The 22874-nt window shown below is 37.8% G+C and overlaps 1 protein-coding gene across 5 annotated transcripts in view; it reads right to left on the bottom strand.

Annotated features, from left to right (window-relative positions):
• Positions 1–582: 582 nt before the first annotated feature.
• The window catches only part of Kdm5d (lysine demethylase 5D), a 96122-nt gene continuing 73830 nt past the window's right edge, over positions 583–22874 (bottom strand). For 3 of the 5 annotated variants that reach the window (XM_063280592.1, XM_008773689.4, NM_001419852.1), the window contains 14 exons: positions 17189–17308; positions 16870–17064; positions 16415–16596; positions 16212–16336; positions 15926–16073; positions 7432–7528; positions 6263–6621; positions 4592–4730; positions 3567–3746; positions 3291–3428; positions 2512–3108; positions 2011–2092; positions 1682–1881; positions 583–1586 (listed from right to left, as the gene is read on the bottom strand). In XM_063280592.1, the coding sequence (XP_063136662.1) occupies positions 1239–1586; positions 1682–1881; positions 2011–2092; positions 2512–3108; positions 3291–3428; positions 3567–3746; positions 4592–4730; positions 6263–6621; positions 7432–7528; positions 15926–16073; positions 16212–16336; positions 16415–16596; positions 16870–17064; positions 17189–17308 (2910 nt within the window). In that variant the 3' untranslated portion in view covers positions 583–1238. Of the gene's footprint in view, positions 1587–1681; positions 1882–2010; positions 2093–2511; positions 3109–3290; positions 3429–3566; positions 3747–4591; positions 4731–6262; positions 6622–7431; positions 7529–15925; positions 16074–16211; positions 16337–16414; positions 16704–16869; positions 17065–17188; positions 17309–22874 lie in introns of those variants that run through there. The other 2 variants (XM_039100687.2, XM_063280593.1) reach the window with 2 other exon arrangements.

Below are 22874 nucleotides of genomic sequence, written 5' to 3'. Positions count from 1 at the left end.
CTATTGTATTAAAAAAAACCCCTTAAAACTGTGGTAAGGGACCATAATTATTTTTTAGTAATAAACTTGAACTTCATGATAGACTGACTGTAGAAAAACAACGGATTAAGTATGAACAAGACAACTAGTATTGGTAAGCTAGGAAAAAAATTGATGTTTGATAATTGAAAGAAATTAAGTAAAATAGTGTCTGAGTTGGTATTATATGCTCTTGACTTACTTACACCTTGTACAATAAAGTATAACAACCAATGAATTGAATAAGAACGAGAAGTACACATGAGGGAGTAAAATGAAGTTGAAGTTATAAAATTTAAGATGCAAAAGGAAGTACATAAGAAAAATTATAAGTTCACTAAAACAATGTCTAAAGGAGAAAGTAAGAAGAGTCATCTTATTTGACACTTGCTAGGACATTACAGCTATGAAGACATTACCTAGACAACATGTATCAAGAAACAAAGAGAACCCAGAATCCAGATACAGACAAGTATTAAGACCAGAAACAAATTTGTTGATTCCCACAACAATGATTTCCATCCTTGGTTTTCTATTCCCATAGTTCAAGAAGTACAAGTCAGATGCAGTCCCAAGCAAATGTTTTATTTATTTTTTTAATGACAACAACAACAGCCAACAACAAAAGAAACAAAATTAAAAATAAACAACTATGGTAAGTTTGCATTCCTGTATTCTTTTTCCTTAAGAATTACAAAATACTATTTTTTTTAGAATGTGAACCAAAGAGAAAAAGGTAAGAAATGGAATAAAAATATAAAATAAAAAACACTTGTTTTAATAAGTACACGATGTGGAATTACACAGAGGATGATGAAGGATTTAAAAATAAAGATTAATAAACTTTAGCATTCTCAAATTTTATTTTTGCTTCTCCAGATTAGAATAGAGGTAACTAAGAACAAGAACATCACTTTATCTACAGTAATTCCAGAAATATTGTTGATAAAATTTTGGGAAACATGTAAATGGAATAGTTCTTAGGAACGAAGGCATAAACATGTATTAGGAGTAAGGATAAAATAATTTGTAGTCAAGCTGTAGGTAAGGAATAAATATTTTGTGGGAATCTGAGGGAATTAAGGGCAGAGAATAGAGTAAAATGGAGGGAAGCTAGGGAACAACAAAGGAGAAAGGAGGAGGAAGGAAAGAAAAAGGGAGAGAGAAAGGAGAAAGGCTTAAGGAAGGAAAGACTAAGCAAGGAAAAAAATAATCACATACTATTGTTGTAATTTTTGCTGATGAAAATAAGAGAGATGTAGCAAAGGTGGTAAGGAAGGAAAAGTAGATGAAGGGCTTGGATCCTTCCCTTGTACACTGTTCATGTTCCCTTTTAAGATGTTTGTATGTTCTGTATGGTGTGACAAGAGCACATTATCCCCGTGTATTGGCTCTTGAAACTGTTTTCCCTTAGGCTTAATCCTTGAACTCCTAGCTCTTTTTGATGCTAGCTCTTTTTGAGTAAGATCCTCACCCTTTCTACTCAGAACGACCTTTTGCCTTCGCCGCTGCCGCCTCTCTGGTGTTTGTTCCTCTGACCAATTCTTTGGGTCCTCAGGCTTCTCAAGCTACAATACACAGACAAGGAAGAATAAGGTGTATGTGGTTCATGTCAAGTATTATGTTTGTACTGATACCAAGGACTATCCATAATACATCTCACCTCTAGAAGTGTATGAATCCGCTCTAGATTAGGATTCTGTCCAGCCTGCAGCAGCTGCCAAATGCTGTGGTTCTCATCTAGGGTAACTTCAAGTAAATCTCCTTCCATCATAAGCTCCTCTAGTGGGGCCCGGGTGGCTTCAGGCAGTTCCAGTACAGGACCAGTTAATTGGGATAATAGCGAAGGCAACAGTTCCTCACCTGGAAGGTTTGAGGACAGCTCTTTTAAAATATGACTTTGGTCTAATTCTCCTTACTACAAAAGAGCTAAAGACGCAGTAAGTCATTTTGGTGGTATTTATTCATTAGCCTACAAACACCAAGATATACCTCTTTCACATGAACTTTCCTTTGGAACAATCTTCTCAGAATTTTTCAGCATGTCTTCATTTAGTACCAACTCCTCCTCTTCCTGAGAAGAAGAGCAGGAACTGATTATTTTAATCAAATTGGAAAAAAAATTAAGCTCTTTATATCCTCTGTAAATGAAACTTTTACTCAGAGCACATAGAATAGTGATTCTCAACCTTCCAAATGCTTTGACTCTTTCATTGATACTTATAAATATAATTTTGCTACTAGGAATTGTAATGTAAATATATTATATTGAGGATATCTGATATTCAACCTCTGTGGGCTCATGACTCAAAGGTTGGGAACTGCTAATATTTATAGTGCTGCAAGTACCAGTAATCTAGAATGATGCAGGACAGGGGAGAGGGACTGACACTGATAAAGAACATTGATAACAGCAGCTTCTTAAGGATGGTCTTAACAATTTAGAATATAGAAATTTGAAGGTGAAAAGGAGTCTAGACAGGAACAGCTTACCTTAAGGATATCCTTGTCACTATCCTCTGTGAGACACTCAGAGGGAAGACCTGAATGAGATGTAGGCGGCTTCTCATGTCTCAATTCATCCTGTAGTTGTTGGCGGGATTTTGCTAGCTGTTTCAACAAAGCAGTCACATTCTCAGAAGCTAGAGCCTGTCTGGCACGGCCCTGCCAACCAATGGCTCTCTCTGTGAGGCATTGTAGGGCCTCACCCTCAGGCAGCCTTACAGACAGTCTCTGTAGTCCTACCAGCAATGACAATATGGTCTCCAGTCGTGGACGCCTTGATCGCATACACAGTGGGCACAGGAATTTGGTGTCCCATTCCCACCAAGCTAGCAGTTGAGATGAGGTATGACTAGCCCTTAAGGAGCTGAGTAGGTGGGGTACAGTCACACATTGTCCATGGAACCAGTCATGACAGAGATCACACCGCAGAGCTTCTACTCCTGCACGGACCTGCCCACATATACAGATGGAGGTTGCAGAGGCATTGATTGATGAGGACATTGGACTGGGCTTAGTTGAGTTGATGTGACGCAAGTGCAAGATACCTTCTTTTTCTTTCTCTTCCCCTTCCTTAAAGGCCATGATCTATTGAACCCAGGACAGAGAAAAGCTGTTGAGCATCCCATCCTCTTCTTAGACTACTCAGTTCTTTTAACCTTCTCCCAATTAAAGTAATAGGCTCAGTGCGTAAATGGTCTGCTTATGGGAACCAACCAATATATTTCTAGGCTACCTTCTTTTCAGGGACATACACATAAGCTGCTTACCACAGAACCTGGGTCCCTGAGATCCTGTGCAGAAAGCCCCAGCAATTCTGTGTCATATTTGTATAACCCCATCTCCTTTTCAATCCACCGACTGCGCTTGGTGCTGACAGAACCAGCATCTGCACATGGGCAGAGAACCTATTAGAAGATAGAAGAAAGGGGGATTACTACCCTTCATCTCCCTGAAATGTCCCAAAAATTCACGTTCACTTATGCACTTCTCAACAACCAGGGTCAGGCACAGAAAATGCTGTGGTAAAAGGAATCAGATCTTACCTCCAACAGTGTGTAGCAAGAATTCTTCTTGAGAAAAGTCTTAGAAGCTTTCTCTTTCCAGGAATGTGCTGTCAGTACCTGATTCTCCAGCTGTTTTAGTTCCTCTAGCTCCACAGGTAAATCCCGACCCACAGCTACAAGCCCCTCCAAATCATCCAAACAGGGGTAGTGATCACCATTCTGTGGAAGGTACAATTCAATTGTGCCACGTATTATGTTTAGATTTTTTTTTTTCCTCCCGGAGCTGGGGACCGAACCCAGGGCCTTGTGCTTCCTAGGCAAGCGCTCTACCACTGAGCTAAATCCCCAACCCCCTAGATTTGTTGATATATTTGTTATATATCATACTGTATAATCATAGTGCAGATGAAATACAGACTTTTTTTTTTTTTTTGGTTCTTTTTTTCGGAGCTGGGGACCGAACCTAGGGCCTTGCGCTTCCTAAGTAAGTGCTCTACCACTGAGCTAAATCCCCAGCCCCCAGACTTATTTTTTAAAAAGGAAAAATTTCTCATAAAATTCTTCCTTTTCCTGGCTCAGAATCAAAATAGAAAAGGCTGATTTTAGTCACTTGTTTCTTTACTCTTGTTTTGACTAACTCTTTGTAAGTTTGGACACAAATCATTGTCTCCTCCTTGTTTTTATCCTGATAACCTTAACTTAGCTAACTTTCCTTCTTCAATTCTTCCCACAACCCTAATTCTATAAAAAACTGAAATAGTAGAATGTCTCTCTTCATCTTGCAGGTCTGGGTAGCAAAGTTAAATATGTGATCCTCTGGAGGCTCAGTGGTTAAGAGCACTGGCTGTTTTTCCAGAGGTCCTGAGTTCAATCCCCAGCAACCACATGGTCGCTCACAACTATCTGTATTGGGATCTAAGGCCCGCTTCTGGCCTGCAGGTATGCATACAGGCAGAGCACTGCATAATCAATCAATCAATCAATCAATCAATCAAATCAATCTAAGAAGAAGAAAGAGATGGAGAAGGAAGAGAAGGAGAAGAAGAAGAAATCATGATCCTCACTTGAATCTCATTCACATCAGCAATCCAAGCCTGTGCCTTAGTCAGAGCTTCCTTGAGAGACTGGATGTTAGGCAAGTAGACAGGGATGTTTTCTGCCTCACGTATTATAACTTCCAAAGTGGCTGGAGAATGCTTTTGGCTAAAAATATTTGGGAAAAAGAAATTTGTATTTAATATTATAGTTGCATGTGTATAGTCCTAGTTTCTTGCTAAAAGTATAAGCAATACATTTTTTCATAAAGTGAGTGAATAATAATGTCTTAGTAAGGATATAGTGATCACCTATATATTGCAAAAATCATGTTGATAATCTGAGAACAAACTCAGTCAAAAAATACACTTATGATTTTTCCTTAAAAGTACTAAAAGATTTCCCCAGGCCTATGACTTTCAGGTCCTTGGCTATTAGATATGTTATATATGGGTCTCAAGAATGGGCTATAAATACAAGCAAAAAGTGGTGTCATAACATTAACGCCACTATTGCACCAATATCTTGCACTCAGGTTTGCATCTGGGTGATATTGCTATTTTTCCTCAATTACTGTGATGGTACTCAAATGTAATCAGTAGGGGGTAAAGCTTCTAGTTAGAAACCAGATCAATTTCTTTCTGTTGAATTATGTAATCGCGTATGTTTAGCAAGGTGACGAAGAGAAACCAATAGTTTAGGCTAAAGCTTGTGACTTGGGGGTTGGGGATCCACAGGACTCCTTGGGCCACTAACTCAAGAAAATATAACTTATTTCTGGGACTAGAGGTTTCACTTAGTGGCATAAGATGCTTTGTTAGGGCACTATGAGGACAAGACTATTATGATGACAAAGGAACATAGCAATGACATTCTGCTATAAGTACAAATCAGAGCACTGTTCAATTTTCATCAGAAAACCTTCTTGTAGTAGATGAGAGTTAACATAGACTTACAAGTGAACTATGCAGAGAATGAGAACTTTTGGACCTAGCACTCAGATTAAAATGAGATTATTTCATCAAATCCCTCTGCTTAAGCAGCAATCTTTGCAGCAAAGAAGGATCATATGTAAGAGCCAGAGATAGAGGATAGCTTCAGGAAAAGTGTCTTCTGGACTGGTACACATGTGAACCCATAGACCCTTGACAGTAAACACATGACCTATACAAGTTTAAATGAGACAAAATCCCTGAGAGGGTAAGTTGACACGAATTGCCATCCTTAACCAGAAGGCTAACTGTAATTGACATGCACTGTGAGAAGAAATATTGGCTTTTTCCAGTCAAGTATGACATCATGTTTTGTGTGTATGTTTTATTTTATTATTTTTCATCTTATTGGTTTTCTAATTTTAAGTTTGAAAATTTGATTTGTTTTTTTAAGAGAGGGAAAGAGAGAAAATATAAAGTTGGGCATATAGGAAAAGTACAGAGTGCTAGAAAGATCTCCTTATATGATCAAATATAGTATATAAAATTTTTAATTAATGTGCTTGCTTCGGCAGCACATATACAAAAATTTTTAATTAAAAAAAAATCTTAAAGGTTGGCATGACATTTTACATACACAGGACTAGGTTAACCTAGGATGCTTAGGTACTATCCTGGATGCCTAAAACATCTAATGAAAATTATACTCTGAAACAGCCTTAATAAAGGCCTGAAGGAGAATACAAATGGCAAGAAGTTATTTTTTACCTAGCGTCTAAGCAGAAAAGGGCCTTTTCCTCCCAACGCTCTGCAATAGTAAGCAGTTCTTGTAGCTCTGCTCGAGCTTTGTTCACAGAAGGGCTGGAGGCTAACTTGGTACCCATAACCAAAAGTTTCTTCATGATGACCAGAGAGTGTTTCTGGCCTGAGGGAGCCAGGGCCTGCTTCACTTGATCTAGCCATTGTGCCTGCTCCAACAGCTCTTCAAGTTGATGAGCTTCAGGAACTTCCACACGAAGCTGCTGTCCCTTTTCCATCAGGGACTGAAGTATTTCTAAACTATAAGGCAGTGAAGTTAGAGCCTCACGGGTCTCAATTTGATATGTCTCCACCTGCTGCAGAACATCCTGCAAAATTTTAGAATAAAAATGAAGATTTTTAGTATCTAAATAATCAAGTAATCTGTCTAAATAATCTATTTATAAATCCTTTTAATAGATTTTTATTAATTTATCCTCAATCTTTTTTCCCTATGTTCCATTTATTATGAAATACTTTGTCAGAATATTCCATGTTCTCTTTAATAATCTAGATTTAAATTTAATTTTCTGAAACAATTTAATACAATCCTATCACTGAGAAAACGCTCTTGAAACTGAAAAAGAAAAAAAGGAAGCTTCATTTTTCTAGTATTATTATTTTTCTAGTATTTTCTAGCTTTCGATGTGTAGGCAGTTTTAATACCTGCTTAGTATCTTTAATGTAATGTTTACTTAGAGAATATCTTTTTTATAGTGTAAAACTAAAAGTATAAGGAACGTATGAGACTTCAGTCTCCTTCAATGATAAGAATAAACCTGCTTTTATAAGGGTTCTTTAACTGCTAGTTCTTGGCCTTTCTACAACTGCTAATCGACATACCACACAGCTTGTAAGCTATCCCAGTACATCTTTTAGAGAGCTTATTTTTAAATTCCTTTAAAGAACCCTGACTAATACTGACCCTCTGTATTCAAGCTCAATTCCTTCTTTCAGTAAATGCTTGCTGAGTGTAAGTAAAATAAACCAGGCCAAAACAAAACAAAGCAACCCCCCAAAAACAAAAAGAGGAGTGTTGTTCTTTAGAACAATCAGGCTCTTATGACTCCTTATTACTTAGGATGCCTCTCATGTATCTCCTGTTAACAAAAATTTCACTATCCTTGGCTGCTCTTCACCTTAACTTCATCAATCTGATGTATGGTACACGGCAGAGTGCACATCTGTTTGAGAAGAATCTGTAGTTCAGTCAGGGTGAGTTGTGGTGTTTCTAACCTGTAGGAAAAAAGGTTATTTAGTAAACCTGCCACTGCCTTACTGAAAAAATAATACAAACACACATATACACCACATATATGCATGTATATATGACTATGTATGTATATTGGACATAAAAAGGAGAAATACTATAGCAAAGATTTATTTTAGTAAAATCAGTTTTCCAATTCTGAGAAAGATGCTGTCCATGTACAAAAACCTTACACAACATCACAGACAAAAAATAAAAAACCTCCCCCATGAGATATTATCATTAAAATATTAAAAAATATTTAATAAGGAATAAGGAATGGTTACAGAAAGTAGAAAAAGAGTCAAGTTAAATATAAAGAATTCTGAAAGATTACAATTGTCAATGCAGATCACCCCTCTCTCCCACCTCCCCCACCTCCCACCCAACACATACACACATTTTAGGTGATGTGTTGGGTCTCCAAGTGAGTTTCCCAACAACTGAAGTGGAGGCTATTCCTTAAAGCTGTAGTCTAACTGTAGTATCTGCTCAGTCTAACAGTGCTGCCTTGTCTGACCTCAGTTGGAGAGGATGCACCTAATTCTGCAGAGACTTGATAGACCAGGGTGAAGGATACTCAGGGGGAATGGGAGTCCATCTGCTCAAAAGAAAAAAGGGTAGAGATAGGGGAGGGAGCATGATCCTGGAAAAGGTACTCCCATGAGGTAATCATATTTTAATGAAAAAATTTAGAGTCTGAGCACCATCTTAATTTCATTATACATGCAAGAGGGAATTCAAATGACCCTCATCTTCACTGAAGGGCTGAAGGTGGTTAAGTACTTGATGGGATAGGTGTGTATCTCTTAAGTGATATCGTAGTTAATAAAACTACACTTACACAAGCAATTATAATTGAATTAAATGGGTCACACACTAAAAACAAAGTAGTTGGAGAGAATTTGTTGGGACGATGTCAGTTTGGAGAAGGAGAGAATATAATGGGGGTTAAATGGCCCAAATTTCATTTGGTACATGTAGAAAGCTGGTAAAGAGTTTTTTTTTAAAGCTAGGACTGGTGATACATGCTAATTATCCCAGATAAAAACATATTAATCCCTGGAGTCTGGTGGCCAATAAGTCTAGTCTACTTAGAAAATTACTGACTTCCAAGACAACGTATCTTTTATTCAAAACAACACAAAAATGTAACATAGTTACTGCCTAAGGAATGAGTCAGGTTGTCCTCTAGCCTGTATGTACGTCCTCAGTTCCTCACTTATACATACACAAGTAAAGATTTTTTTTTATCTAAAGATATAGGCAAAACTTAACTGTATAAGAATTCTGGGGGCTGGGGATTTAGCTCAGTGGTAGAGCGCTTACCTAGGAAGCGCAAGGCCCTGGGTTCGGTCCCCAGCTCCGAAAAAAAGAACCAAAAAAAAAAAAAAAAAAAAAAGAATTCTGATATTCACAATTTTGTAAGATTTGCTAACATGAAGGGCATCTTTCATAGTAATGCATAATAAGTTGTAAAGTATATTCGAAAATGTCCAGTTAAAAAATTCCTAGTTCATACTACATGTTGTTCTATTATGTTGTAATTCTCATTATATTTGCCCAATATTGAGTTTCTTCTTCTTAAAACTTGTATTGGGGTGGGCCCTCCTGAGACTGCAGAGCGGAAGAGACCACCAATACTGCCCACCCTCGTGCACACATCCCTGGCCCAAGAGGAAACTGTATATGGCCTTTGGGAACCGGTAGATAGGGTCACTGGAGCTGCAGGTCCCTGTGCCCCAGACACCTCCAGAACCTGAAGGGACTGACCGGATAAACAGTTCTCTGCACCCAAATCCCATCGGAGGAAAGCTAAACCTTCAGAGAGGCAGACACGCCTGGGAAGCCAGAAGAGACTGCACTCTGCACACATCTCTGACGCCAGAGGAAAACACCTAACACCATCTGGGTCCCTGGTGCACCAGGGCTCCCGAAAAGGCGGCGCAGGTCCTCCTGGCTGCTGCCCTCATGGACAGCTCATAAGCAACACCCCACAAGCAAACCTGAGCCTCAGGACCACAGGTTAAGACAAACCTTCCTGCTCCAAGTGACCTGCCTGGTGAACTCAAGACACAGGCCCACAGGAACAGCTGACGACCTGTAGATAGGAAAAACTACACACCCGAAAGCAGAACACTCTGTCCCCATAACTGGCTGAAAGAAAACAGAAAAACAGGTCTACAGCACTCCTGACACACAGGCTTATAGGACAGTCTAGCCACTGTCAGAAATAGCAGAACAAAGTAATGCCAGAGATAATCTGATGATGAGAGGCAAGCGCAGGAACCCAAGCAACAGAAACCAAGGCTACATGGCATCATTGGAGCCCAATTCTCCCACCAAAGCAAACACTGAATATCCAAACACACCAGAACAGCAAGATCTAGATTTAAAATCATATTTGATCATGATGCTGGAGGACTTCAAGAAAGACATGAAGAACTCCCTTAGAGAAACACAGGAAAACATTAATAAACAAGTAGATGCCTACAGAGAGGAATCACAAAAATCCCTGAAAGAATTCCAGGAAAACACAATCAAACAGTTGAAGGAATTAAAAATGGAAATAGAAGCAATGAAGAAAGAACACAGGGAAACAACCCTGGATACAGAAAACCAAAGGAAGAGACAAGGAGCTGTAGACACAAGCCTCACCAACAGAATACAAGAGATAGAGAGAGAATCTCAGGAGCAGAAGATTTCATAGAAATCATCAATACAACTGTCAAAGATAATGTAAAACATAAAAAGCTACTGGTCCAAAACATACAATCCAGAACTCAAAGGGAATATCAAACCTAACGATAATAGGTATAGAAGAGAGTGAAGACTCCGAGCTCAAAGGACCAGTAAATACCTTCAACAAAATCATAGAAGAAAACTTCCCTAACCTAAATAAAGAGATGCCCATAAGCACACAAGAAACCTACAGAACTTCAAATAGATTGGACCAAAAAAGAAACTCCTCCCATCACATAATAGTCAAAACACACAAATCCTTAAACCAGTAAGGGAAAAAGGTCAAGTGACATTCAAAGGCAGACCTATCAGAATTACACCAGACTTCTCACCAGAGACTATGAAAGCCAGAAGATCCTGGACAGATGACATACAGACCCTAAGAGAACACAAATGCCAGCCCAGGTTACTGTATCCTGCAAAACTCTCAATTAACATAGATGGAGAAACCAAGATATTCCATGACAAAACCAAATTTACACAGTATCTTTCTACAAATCCAGCACTACAAAGGATAAAAAATGGTAAAGCCCAACACAAGGAGGCAAGCTACACCCTAGAAAAAGCAAGAAACTAATCGTCTTGACAACAAAACAAAGAGAAGAAAAGCACACAAACATAACCTCACATCCAAATATGAATATAACAGGAAGCAATAATCACCATTCCTTAATATCTCTCAACATCAATGGTCTCAACTCCCCAATAAAAAGACATAGATTAACAAACTGGATACGCAATGAGGACCCCGCATTCTGCTGCCTACAGGAAACACACCTGAGAGACAAAGACATACACTACCTCAGTGAAAGGCTGGAAAACAACTTTCCAAGCAAATGGTCGGAAGAAGCAAGCTGGAGTAGCCATTCTAATATCAAATAAAATCAATTTTCAAATAAAAGTCATCAAAAAAGATAAGGAAGGACACTTCATATTCATCAAAAGAAAAATCCACCAAGATGAACTCTCAATCCTAAATATCTATGCTCCAAATACCAGGGCACCTACATACGTAAAAGAAACCTTACTAAAGCTCAAAACACACATTGCACCTCACACAATAATAGTTGGAGATTTTAACACCCCACTCTCATCAATGGACAGATCATGGAAACAGAAATTAAACAGAGATGTAGACAGACTAATAAAAGTCATGAACCAAATGGACTTAACAGATATTTATTTATAGAACATTCTATCCTAAAACAAAAGGATATACCTTCTCACTACCTCATGGTATTTTCTCCAAAAGTGACCATATAATTGGTCATGAAACAGTCCTCAACAGATACAGAAAGATAGAAATAATCCCATGCCTGCTATCAGACCACCACGGGATAAAGCTGGTCTTCAATAACAATAAGGGAAGAATGCTCACATATACGTGGAAGTTGAACAATGCTCTACTAAATGATAACCTGGTCAAGGAAGAAATAAAGAAAGGAATTAAAGACTTTTTAGAATTTAATGAAAATGAAGGTACAACATACCCAAACTTATGGGACACAATGAAAGCTGTGCTAAGAGGAAAACTCATAGCTCTGAGTGCCTGCAGAAAGAAACATGAAAGAGCATATGTCACCAGCTTGACAGCACACTTAAAAGCTCTAGAACAAAAAGAAGCAAATACACCCAGGAGGAGTAGAAGGCAGGAAATAATCAAACTCAGAGCTGAAATCAATCAAGTAGAAACAAAAAGGACTATACAAAGAATCAACAGAACCAAAAGTTGGTTCTTTGAGAAAATCAACAAGATAGATAAACCATTAGCCAGTCTAACGAGAGGACACAGAGAGTGTGTCCAAATTAACAAAATCAAAAATGAAAAGGAAGACATAACTACAGAATCAGAGGAAATTCAAAAAATCATCAGATCTTACTACAAAAGCCTATATTCAACAAAACTTGAAAATATGCTGGAAATGGGCAATTTCCTAGACAGATACCAGGTACCGAAGTTAAATCAGGAACAGATAAACCAGTTAAACAACCCCATAACTCCTAAGGAAATAGAAGCAGTCATTAAAGGTCTCCCAACCAAAAAGAGCCCAGGTCCAGACGGGTTTAGTGCAGAATTCTATCAGACATTCATAGAAGGCCTCATACCAATACTATCCAAACTATTCCACAATATTGAAACAGATGGAGCACAGCTGAATTCCTTCTATGAAGCCACAATTACTCTTATACCTAAACCACACAAAGACCCAACAAAGAAAGAGAACTTCAGACCAATTTCCCTTATGAATATCGGTGCAAAAATACTCAAGAAAATTCTGGCAAACTGAATCCAAGAGCACATCGAAACAATCATCCACCATGATCAAGTAGGCTTCATCCCAGGCATGCAGGGATGGTTTCATATATGGAAAACTATCAACATGATCCATTATATAAACAAACTGAAAGAACAAAACCACATGATCATTTCATTAGATGCTGAGAAAGCATTGGACAAAATTCAACACCCCTTCATGATAAAAGTCCTGGAAAGAATAGGAATTCAAGGCCCATACCTAAACATAGTAAAAGCCATATACGGCAAACCAGTCGCTAACATTAAACTAAATGGAGAGAAACTTGAAGCAATCCCACTAAAATCAGGGACTAGACAAGGCTGCCCACTCTCTCCCTACTTATTCAATATAGTTCTTGAAGTTCTAGCCAGAGCAGTCAGACAACAAAAGGAGATCAAGGAGATACAGATTGGAAAAGACGAAGTCAAAATATCACTATTTGCAGATGATATGATAATATATTTAAGTGATCCCAAAAGTTCCACCAGAGAACTACTAAAGCTAATAAACAACTTCAGCAAAGTGGCTGGGTATAAAATTAACTCAAATAAATCAGTAGCCTTCCTCTACACAAAAGAGAAACAAGCTGAGAAAGAAATTAGGGAAACGACACCCTTCATAATAGACCAAAATAATATAAAGTACCTCAGTGTGACTTTAGCCAAGCAAGTAAAAGATCAGTACAATAAGAACTTCAACACTCTGAAGAAAGAAATTGAAGAAGACCTCAGAAGATGGAAAGATCTTCCATGCTCATGGATTGGCAGGATTAATATGGTAAAAATGGCCATTTTACCAAAAGCGATCTACAGATTCAATGCAATACCCATCTAAATACCAATCCAATTCTTCAAAGAGTTAGGCAGAACAATTTGCAAATTCATTTAGAATAACAAAAAAACCAGGATAGCTAAAACTATCCTCAACAATAAAAGAACTTCAGGGGGAATCACTATCCCTGAACTCAGGCAGTATTACAGAGCAATAGTGATAAAAACTGCATGGTATTGGTACAGAGACAGACACATAGACCAATGGACTAGAACTGAAGACCCAGAAATGAACCCACACACCTATGGGCACATTATTTTGACAAAGGAGCCAAAACCATCCAATGGAAAAAAGATAGCATTTTCAGCAACTGGTGCTGGTTCAACTGGAGGTCAACATGTAGAAGAATGCAGATCGATCCATGCTCATCACCCTGTACAAAGCTTAAGTCCAAGTGGATCAAGGACCTCCACATCAAACCAGATACACTCAAACTAATAGAAGAAAAAGTGGGGAAGCATCTCAAACACATGGGCACTGGAGAAAATTTCCTGAACAAAACACAAATGGCTTATGCTCTAAGATTAAGAATTGACAAATGGGATCTCATAAAACTGCAAAGCTTCTGTAACTCAAAGGACACTGTGCTTAGGACAAAACAGCAACCAACAGATTGGGAAAAGATCTTTATCAATTCTACAACTGATAGAGGGCTTATATCCAAAATATACAAAGAACTCAAGAAGTTAGACCGCAGGGAGACAAATAACCCTATTAAAAAATGGGGTTCAGAGCTAAACAAAGAATTTACAGCTGAGGAATGCTGAATGGCTGAGAAATGCCTAAAGAAATGTTCAACATCTTTAGTCCTAAGGGAAATGCAAATCAAAACAACCCTGAGATTTCACCTCACACCAGTGAGAATGGCTCAGATCAAAAACTCAGGTAACGGCAAATGCTGGCGAGGATGTGGAGAAAGAGGAACACCCCTCCATTGTTGCTGGGATTGCAGACTAGTACAACCATTCTGGAAATCAGTCTGGAGGTTCCTCAGAAAATTGGACATTGAACTGCCTGAGGATCCAGCTATACCTCTCTTGGGCATATACCCAAAAGATGCCCCAACATATAACAAAGACACATACTCCACTATGTTCATAGCAGCCTTATTTATAATAGCCAGAAGCTGGAAAGAACCCAGATACCCTTCAACATAGGAATGGATACAGAAAATGTGGTACATCTACACAATGGAATATTACTCAGCTATCAAAAACAATGACTTTATGAAACTCATAGGCAAATGGTTGGAACTGGAAAATATCATCCTGAGTGAGCTAACCCAATCACAAAAAAACACACATGCACTCATTGATAAGTGGCTACTAGCCCAAATGCTCGAATTACCCTAGATGCACAGAACACGTGAAACTCAAGAAGGATGACCAAAATGCGAATGCTTCTTCCTTCTTTAAAAGGGGAACAAGAATACCCTTGGCAGGGAAGAGAGAGGCAAAGATTAAAACAGACACAGAAGGAACACCCATTCAGAGCCTGCCCCACATGTGGCCCATACATATACAGCCACCCAATTAGACAAGATGGATGAAGCAAAGAAGTGCAGGCTGACAGGAACTGGATGTAGATCTCTCCTGAGAGACACAGCCAGAATATAGCAAATACAGAGGCGAATGCCAGCGGCAAACCACTGAACTGAGAACAGGACCCCGGTTGAAGGCATCAGAGAAAGGACTGGAAGTGGCTTGAGACCCCATATGAACAACAATGCCAAGCAACCAGAGCTTCCAGGGACTAAGCCACTACCCAAAGACTATACATGGACTGACCCTGGACTCCAACTGCATACGTAGCAATGAATATCCTAGTAAGAGCACCAGTGGAAGGGGAAGCCCTGGGTCCTGCTAAGACTGAACCCCCAGTGAATGTGATTGTTGAGGGCAGGGCGGTAATGGGGGAGGATGGGGAGGGGAACACCCATATCAAAGGGGAGAGGGAAGGGTTAGGGGGATGTTGGCCCGGAAACTGGGAAAAGGAATAACAATCGAAATGTAAGTAAGAAATAGTTACTCAAGTTAATAAAGAAAAAAAAGGAAAAAAAGAAACTTGTATGGGAATCTGAGTGACAGTGTATGCCATTTGTATGTCTGTGGAATACTGATAGCATGTCCTATCTCCTGTACCTGAAGATACAAGCAGTTATAAGCCAATTATTTAGTGGGAATGAGACTTCTAACAAGCTAGGAAGCCTTCTAAAAGATGAGTCATCTCCCTAGTCCAGAGATACAACCACTTAAACTGAGAAGTCTATGTAAGTTTTGAATTCCAACTGGTCATATATGACATACAAGTTTTTCGTACAAGAATTCTATTTTAGCCTACACAATTTTTTTGTTGTTGTTGTTATTTAATTTCATATAGTCACCTACTTTTGTCTGCTTCTGTTTTTCTCTTTCATTCTTGAAGCTCATGACATCCCAGGGTCTAGCACTTGTTGGTTAAACATTTTACAGCTGAACTAAGTCCCCACTCATTTTTGTTTGTTTTCTAACATACCTGTCCTCTGAATTATTGACTAGTTCTAGGACTTGGGAAATGCAAGCCTCTGCTTCAGTAAGACATTTCTTCAATCGCTGAAGCAGGTCATTATTAGGAAATTGTCTATCATGAGCCTCAGTTTCCAGTGCTCTTAGCTCTTCAAAACCTAAAAAAAAAAAAAAGAGTCAACGTTCCAAGAGAGTGTTTTGGGAAGATAGGAGTTTTTTAGAATAGTGAAGAAAGTAAAAAATAATAAATAAATAATTGATCATAGCTCGAACGTTCTTCAATTTCTACTACTCACTCCGTTTCCGTCCGTCCTCTACCTCTAGGGCTGCTTGTACTTTGTTGGCCCAGTTGTCAAATGACTCGGCCCGAATCTTCAACTTTTGTAACATAGCAGGCAGTTCATCCAATGTGTACCTGTACCTGGAGGAAGACCAGGATAAGAATATAGGGCCTAGATCTGTATTTCCTCTATCTTTTTTATATAAGACCCATACTCACCGTAAGTACTGTCGGCTCCTTGAGCATTTGCACAGATCATTGATATGAGAAAGGCAGACAAGACCATCTGGACAGTCATAACAGGCCAAGGCTGATAGGAAACACGTGGTCTTACACTTGATGCACTGACGCTCATCATCTGGGAGTAGCTCAAAGGCCTCTCGCTCAGCTTCCGTGATGCCCTGGGGGTGTTCAACCCACATATACTGTAAAGACTAGGAGCAGTGATGTGGACACCCCACCACAGCCAATATTGAGCCCTGCTGTGGGCTTAAGCTTGTAAGGATAGCTGTAGAGAAATTGGAAGAAAAACACATAAACACATACAATCTTTGCCCTTACATTTCCAATAGCATGAATTAAAGAGAAGACATAAAGTGCTTACTTAATATTGGTCTGTGTCTCTAACATAGTATATACTTGATGAGTCCTTAGCCCTGGTTTCTACCACCCACCTTCTCCAACAAGGTCTTCCGTAGGCGCCGCTCCTCCTGTACCATAATGAACATCTCCTTGTGAACTGCCACTGCTAGATTTAGATCCAACTTCTCTGGGAATGCAGCCATTTTGCAGATGAGCTCCTCATGGGAAAAGACACAATAGCGCCGGAGTCGGCGGTAGTGTTCAATACACTGGCGTCCAACAGGTAGCTGTAAGTGTGTTTGAGATTCTATATGGCTACCTAGAAACCATGAAGCATAGTTTCTCCAAAATAACCTCTATTCATATTCTTTATATAGTTCTACCTGCAGGCCCACCACATCCTAGACTTACCCAATCAGCAGTGCAAAAGTTAACTGCCTCAGCAAAGTTATAGCCTTGATTAAAGCCACTGTGGTAAGCACGAGGGAAAGTAATGACAAATTCCCCTGCACACTGGTTTGTACGAACAACCTGAAATACAGAAGGGAAATCAGAAGTATGTATGTTAGAAATAATGATGAATATAAACTTATAAGTACAATCAAATTCTGTTATGGATTCAAAAAAGAAAAGATTAGAAATTAAAGACTATCTTCAAATGTATAAGTGAACAAAGAAAATGAAACTGTGAAGACTAAATGTGATATACACAGAAGAATCTATAAAGCAAAATGATGTGGAATTCAAAGGAAAGATAATACAGTATCAAAAATATTTTTAGCAAAAACCAAAACAAAACAAAACCCCCAAAAAACCAGGAGATCAAATTCTAAGCTCTTATATCTCTGACTTTCACATTCTGTTCATACAGGTGATAATAGCAAAAGCAATTTTAAAACCACAATTAAACCATTTTTCAAAACAGATATTATCTGAAAGACCTAAATGATAAGACTTATTTTAAACAAAATATTGTTTAAAAGAATCTGTTGTACTGCTAGATCAACAAAACTCAGTAAGACATATAAAAAGAAAAGAAATTTGTATGAGGTTTGTCAAGCAAATGAGAAGACGCTTTGTACAAGTGAAATATATTGCTGAATATTATATTTATATTAGTGAAATAAAAGTCAAATTATGAAGTCAATTTTTCACAACTGTGGAAAAAATACAGAGAACTCAAGTCTTGGTCATCATTCAAAGCAGAAAACAAATGTCATGTGGATATGCAAACATTAGGATATATACATATGTAGCAGGAATGTGAAATGGTCATGAAGCTGCTGTAGTACATTGGTTTCTCAAGAGAAATGTGCATGGATTATGGAGTAATACCTGAGTATACAACAAACAATTCAAAACAAAGATTTGAACAGATATTTGTAAACAAGTGTTGACAGCAGAATCTTTCACCACAGCTAAAAGTAAATCAGCTAAGTAGTTCATCAACTTAGGAATGTGTAAACAAAATATCAGTATTATGTATCCACAAAAAGCAATGATGTACTGATATTATTTAATAAGAATTAACTATTGAATTTACACCAAGAGAAGTTAGTTATCCATAATAAATCACCTACTTTAAGAATATGTTTTTAAAAACTAGGTAGACAGTGAATTCATAGACTAAAAATCTGTACAGTACCATCTGCTGTTTCTAGCTTGCAGTATTTGTCCTTCTTGAATATTTACTTTTAGAAAATTGTTTTTATTATTTCCTAAAATATCCTCTCTCCCTCCCTCCTTTTCCATATGTATTGTTATACTGATGGCAACCTTAGTTTTCTAGGTATTGGGTACTTTTGTTTATTCTATACCTTTGCTCCTTTGACCAACTTATTACAAAGACAGTTGCTAATTCCTCTTACTCAAACAAGTTCTTGACTAGAATGAATATTTCACTTATAGACAATTGCTGTTTTGTCTTTCATTTTTTAAATAATTTTATTAATTTTAAATTTTTTGTTTTTTGGGATTTCTTGCTTCATAATTTTTGTATATGATATAGTGTCTTTAGATTGTGTTCTTTAGAGTCCTGAAAGTTAGAATCATAAACATATGTCACAATGCCTGACTTCATCAAGAATCTTTTTGCTGGTGTTCTTGTGGAAGGAGAGTGGTTATACTTGTATACCTAATCCAGTGTTTATTTATCAATATTTTCCTTAGTAGGATCACTTTCTCAAAAAAAAAAAAAAAAGACAAAAAGACCAAAACATAGATTTAAATATAACTAGCATTCTTTAATACAAAGTAGTCACAAGTACTTTATAAGACTAATGATAAAATAAAGGCAGACGACTTTAGTACTATCAGAAAAAATAAAACCTGTCAGAGTAAACAAGGATCAACAGGTTCTGATGGAATGGTTGATACATTAAATGATAAAGTTAAAGAAAAAGACATAATAAAATATTACTCTATAGAATTAGAAAATTGATAAAGTTTGACTATAACATTTAAGTTAGAAGTTCCAACTTTAGAAGTTCCAACATTAGAAGTTCCAAGTTCATTTTGCACAAATAAGGAAACTAAGAGTTTATATATAGAGAAAAAAAATAGCTCCATTTACACCTAGAAATGGGGCTGTTGCACAGCTCTTCAGACCCAAAACCTACCCTAAAGAAAGCTGGTCTCCAAGAAGCCCTCTTACTCCTAAGATCACAGGCTCACTGGCCCACAGTAGACGCAAGTTTCAGTCAGAGACAGCAAGAACAACTAACATCAGAGATAGCCACCAGCAAAAGACAGGCACAAAAACCCAAGCAACATTATCAGAACCCAGTTCTCCCACCAAAGCAAATACTGGGTATCTGAAAACAGCAGAAAAGCAAGTTTTGGATTTAAAACTACATCTCATGATGAGGATAGAGGACTTTAAGAAGGTCATAAATAACCCCCTTAAAGAAATACAGAACAACACAGGTGAGCAAGTAGAAGCCCTTAAAGAGGAAACACAAAAATCCATTAAAGAATGACAGGAAAACACAACCAAAGAGGTGAAGGAATTGAACAAAACCATTCAGGATCTAAAAATAAAAATAGAAACAATAAAAAAAAATCCAAAGGGAAAGAGCCCTGGAGATGGAAAACCTAGGAAAGATATCAGAAGTCATAGACAAAAGCACCAACAGAATACAAGAGATAGAAGAGAGAATCCCATAGAAAACAATGACAGAACGGTCAAAGAAAATATAAAAAGCTCATGACCCAAGATATCCAAGAAATCTAGGACATAATGAGAAAACCAAACATAAGGAAAATAGGTATAGAAGAGAATAAAGACTCTGAACTTTACAGGGCCAGTAAATATTTTCAACAAAATTATAAAAAAAACTTCCCTAACCTAAAGAAAGATGTCCATGAACAAGAAGTCTACAGAACTCCAAATAGATTGCACCAGAAAAGGAATTCCTCCCACACATAATAGTCAAAAAACCAAAAACACAAGACAAAGAAAGAATATTAAAAGCAGTAAGGGAAAAAGGTCAAGTGACATTCAAAGGCAGACCTATCAGAATTACACCAGACTTCTCACCAGAGACTATGAAAGCCAGAAGATCCTGGATAGATGTCATACAGACCCTAAGAGAACACAAATGCCAGCCCAGGTTACTGTATCCTGCAAAACTCTCAATTAACATAGATGGAGAAACCAAGATATTCCATGACAAAACCAAATTTACACAGTATCTTCCTACAAATCCAGCACTACAAAGGATAAAAAATGGTAAAGCCCAACACAAGGAGGCAAGCTACACCCTAGAAAAAGCAAGAAACTAATTGTCTTGACAACAAAACAAAGAGAAGAAAAGCACACAAACATAACCTCACATCCAAATATGAATATAACAGGAAGCAATAATCACCATTCCTTAATATCTCTCAACATCAATGGTCTCAACTCCCCAATAAAAAGACATAGATTAACAAACTGGATATGCAATGAGGACCCCGCATTCTGCTGCCTACAGGAAACACACCTCAGAGACAAAGACATACACTACCTCAGTGAAAGGCTGGAAAACAACTTTCCAAGCAAATGGTCGGAAGAAGCAAGCTGGAGTAGCCATTCTAATATCAAATAAAAATCAATTTTCAAATAAAAGTCATCAAAAAAGATAAGGAAGGACACTTCATATTCATCAAAGGAAAAATCCACCAAGATGAACTCTCAATCCTAAATATCTATGCTCCAAATACCAGGGCACCTGCATACATAAAAGAAACCTTACTAAAGCTCAAAGCACACATTGCACCTCACACAATAATAGTAGGAGATTTCAACAGGCCACTCTCATCAATGGACAGGTCATGGAAACAGAAATTAAACAGAGATGTCGACAGACTAAGAGAAGTCATGAACCAAATGGACTTAACAGATATTTATAGAACATTCTATCCTAAAGCAAAATGATATACATTTTTCTCAGTTCCTCATGGTACTTTCTCCAAAATTGACCATATAATTGGTCAAAAACACGGGCCTCAACAGACACAAAAAGGTAGGAATAAGCCCATGCCTGCTATCAGACCACCACGGCCTAAAGCTGGTCTTCAATGACAATAAGGGAAGAACGCCCACATATCCATGGAAGCTGAACAATGCTCTACTCAATGATAACTTTGTCAAGTTAAAAATAAAGGAAAAAAATTAAAGACTTCTTAGAATTTAATGCCAAACTTATGGGACACAATGAAAGCTGTGCTAAGAAGAAAACTCATAGCTCTGAGTGCCTGCAGAAAGAAACAGGAAAGAGCATATGTCACCAGCTTGACAGCACACCTCAAAGCTCTAGAATAAAAAGAAGCAAATACACTCAGGAGGAGTTAAAGGCAGGAAATAATCAAACTCAGAGCTGAAATCAACCAAGTAGAAACAAAAAGGGCTATACAAAGAATCAACAGAACCAAAAGCTGGTTCTTTGAGAAAATCAACAAGATAAATAAACTCTTAGCCAGACTAATAAGAGGACACAGAGAATGTGTCCAAATTAACAAGATCAGAAATGAAAAGGGAAACATAACTACAGAATCAGAGGAAATTCAAAAAATCACCAGATCCTACTACAAAAGCCTATATTCAACAAAACTTGAAAATATGCTGGAAATGGACAATTTCCTAGACAGATACCAGATACCGAAGTTAAATCAGGAACAGATAAACCAGTTAAACAACCCCATAACTCCTAAGGAAATAGAAGCAGTCATTAAAGGTCTCCCAACCAAAAAGAGCCCTGGTCCAGATGGGTTCAGTGCAGAATTTTATCAGACATTCATAGAAGACCTCATACCAATATTAACTAAATTATTCCACAATATTGAAACAGATGGAGCACTACTTCTATGAAGCCACAATTACTCTTATACCTAAACCACACAAAGACCCAACAAAGAAAGAGAACTTCAGACCAATTTCCCTTATGATATCGATGCAAAAATCCTCAATAAAATTCTTGCAAACCGAATCCAAGAGCACATTAAAACAATCATCCATCATGATCAAGTAGGCTTCATTCCAGGCATGCAGGGATGGCTTAATATACAGAAAACCATCAACATAACCCACTATATAAACAAACTGAAGGATAAAAACTACATGATCATTTCATTAGATGCTGAGAAAGCATTGGACAAAATTCAACACCCCTTCATGATAAAAGTCCTGGAAAGAGTAGGAATTCAAGGCCCATACCTAAACATAGTAAAAGCCATATACAGCAAACCAGTTGCTAACATTAAACTAAATGGAGAGAAACTTGAAGCAATCCCACTAAAATCAGGGACTAGAAAAATCTGCCCACTCTCTTCCTACTTATTCAATATAGTTTTCGAAGTCCTAGTCAGAGCAATCAGACAATAAAAGGAGATCAAAGGAATACAGATTGGGAAGGAAGAAGTCAAAATATCAATATTTGATATGATAGTATATGTAAGTGATCTCAAAAGTTCCACCAGAGAACTACTAAACCTGATAAACACCTTCAGCAAAGTGGCTGGGTTTAAAATGAACTCAAATAAATCAGTAGCCTTCCTCTACACAAAAGAGAACCAAACCAAGAAAGAAAACAGGGAAACGACACCCTTCATAATGGTC

This window comes from Rattus norvegicus, chromosome Y, assembly GCF_036323735.1.
Source record: "Rattus norvegicus strain BN/NHsdMcwi chromosome Y, GRCr8, whole genome shotgun sequence".
Lineage (NCBI taxonomy): Eukaryota > Metazoa > Chordata > Mammalia > Rodentia > Muridae > Rattus > Rattus norvegicus.
This window is presented reverse-complemented; position numbering and strand designations above follow the sequence as displayed.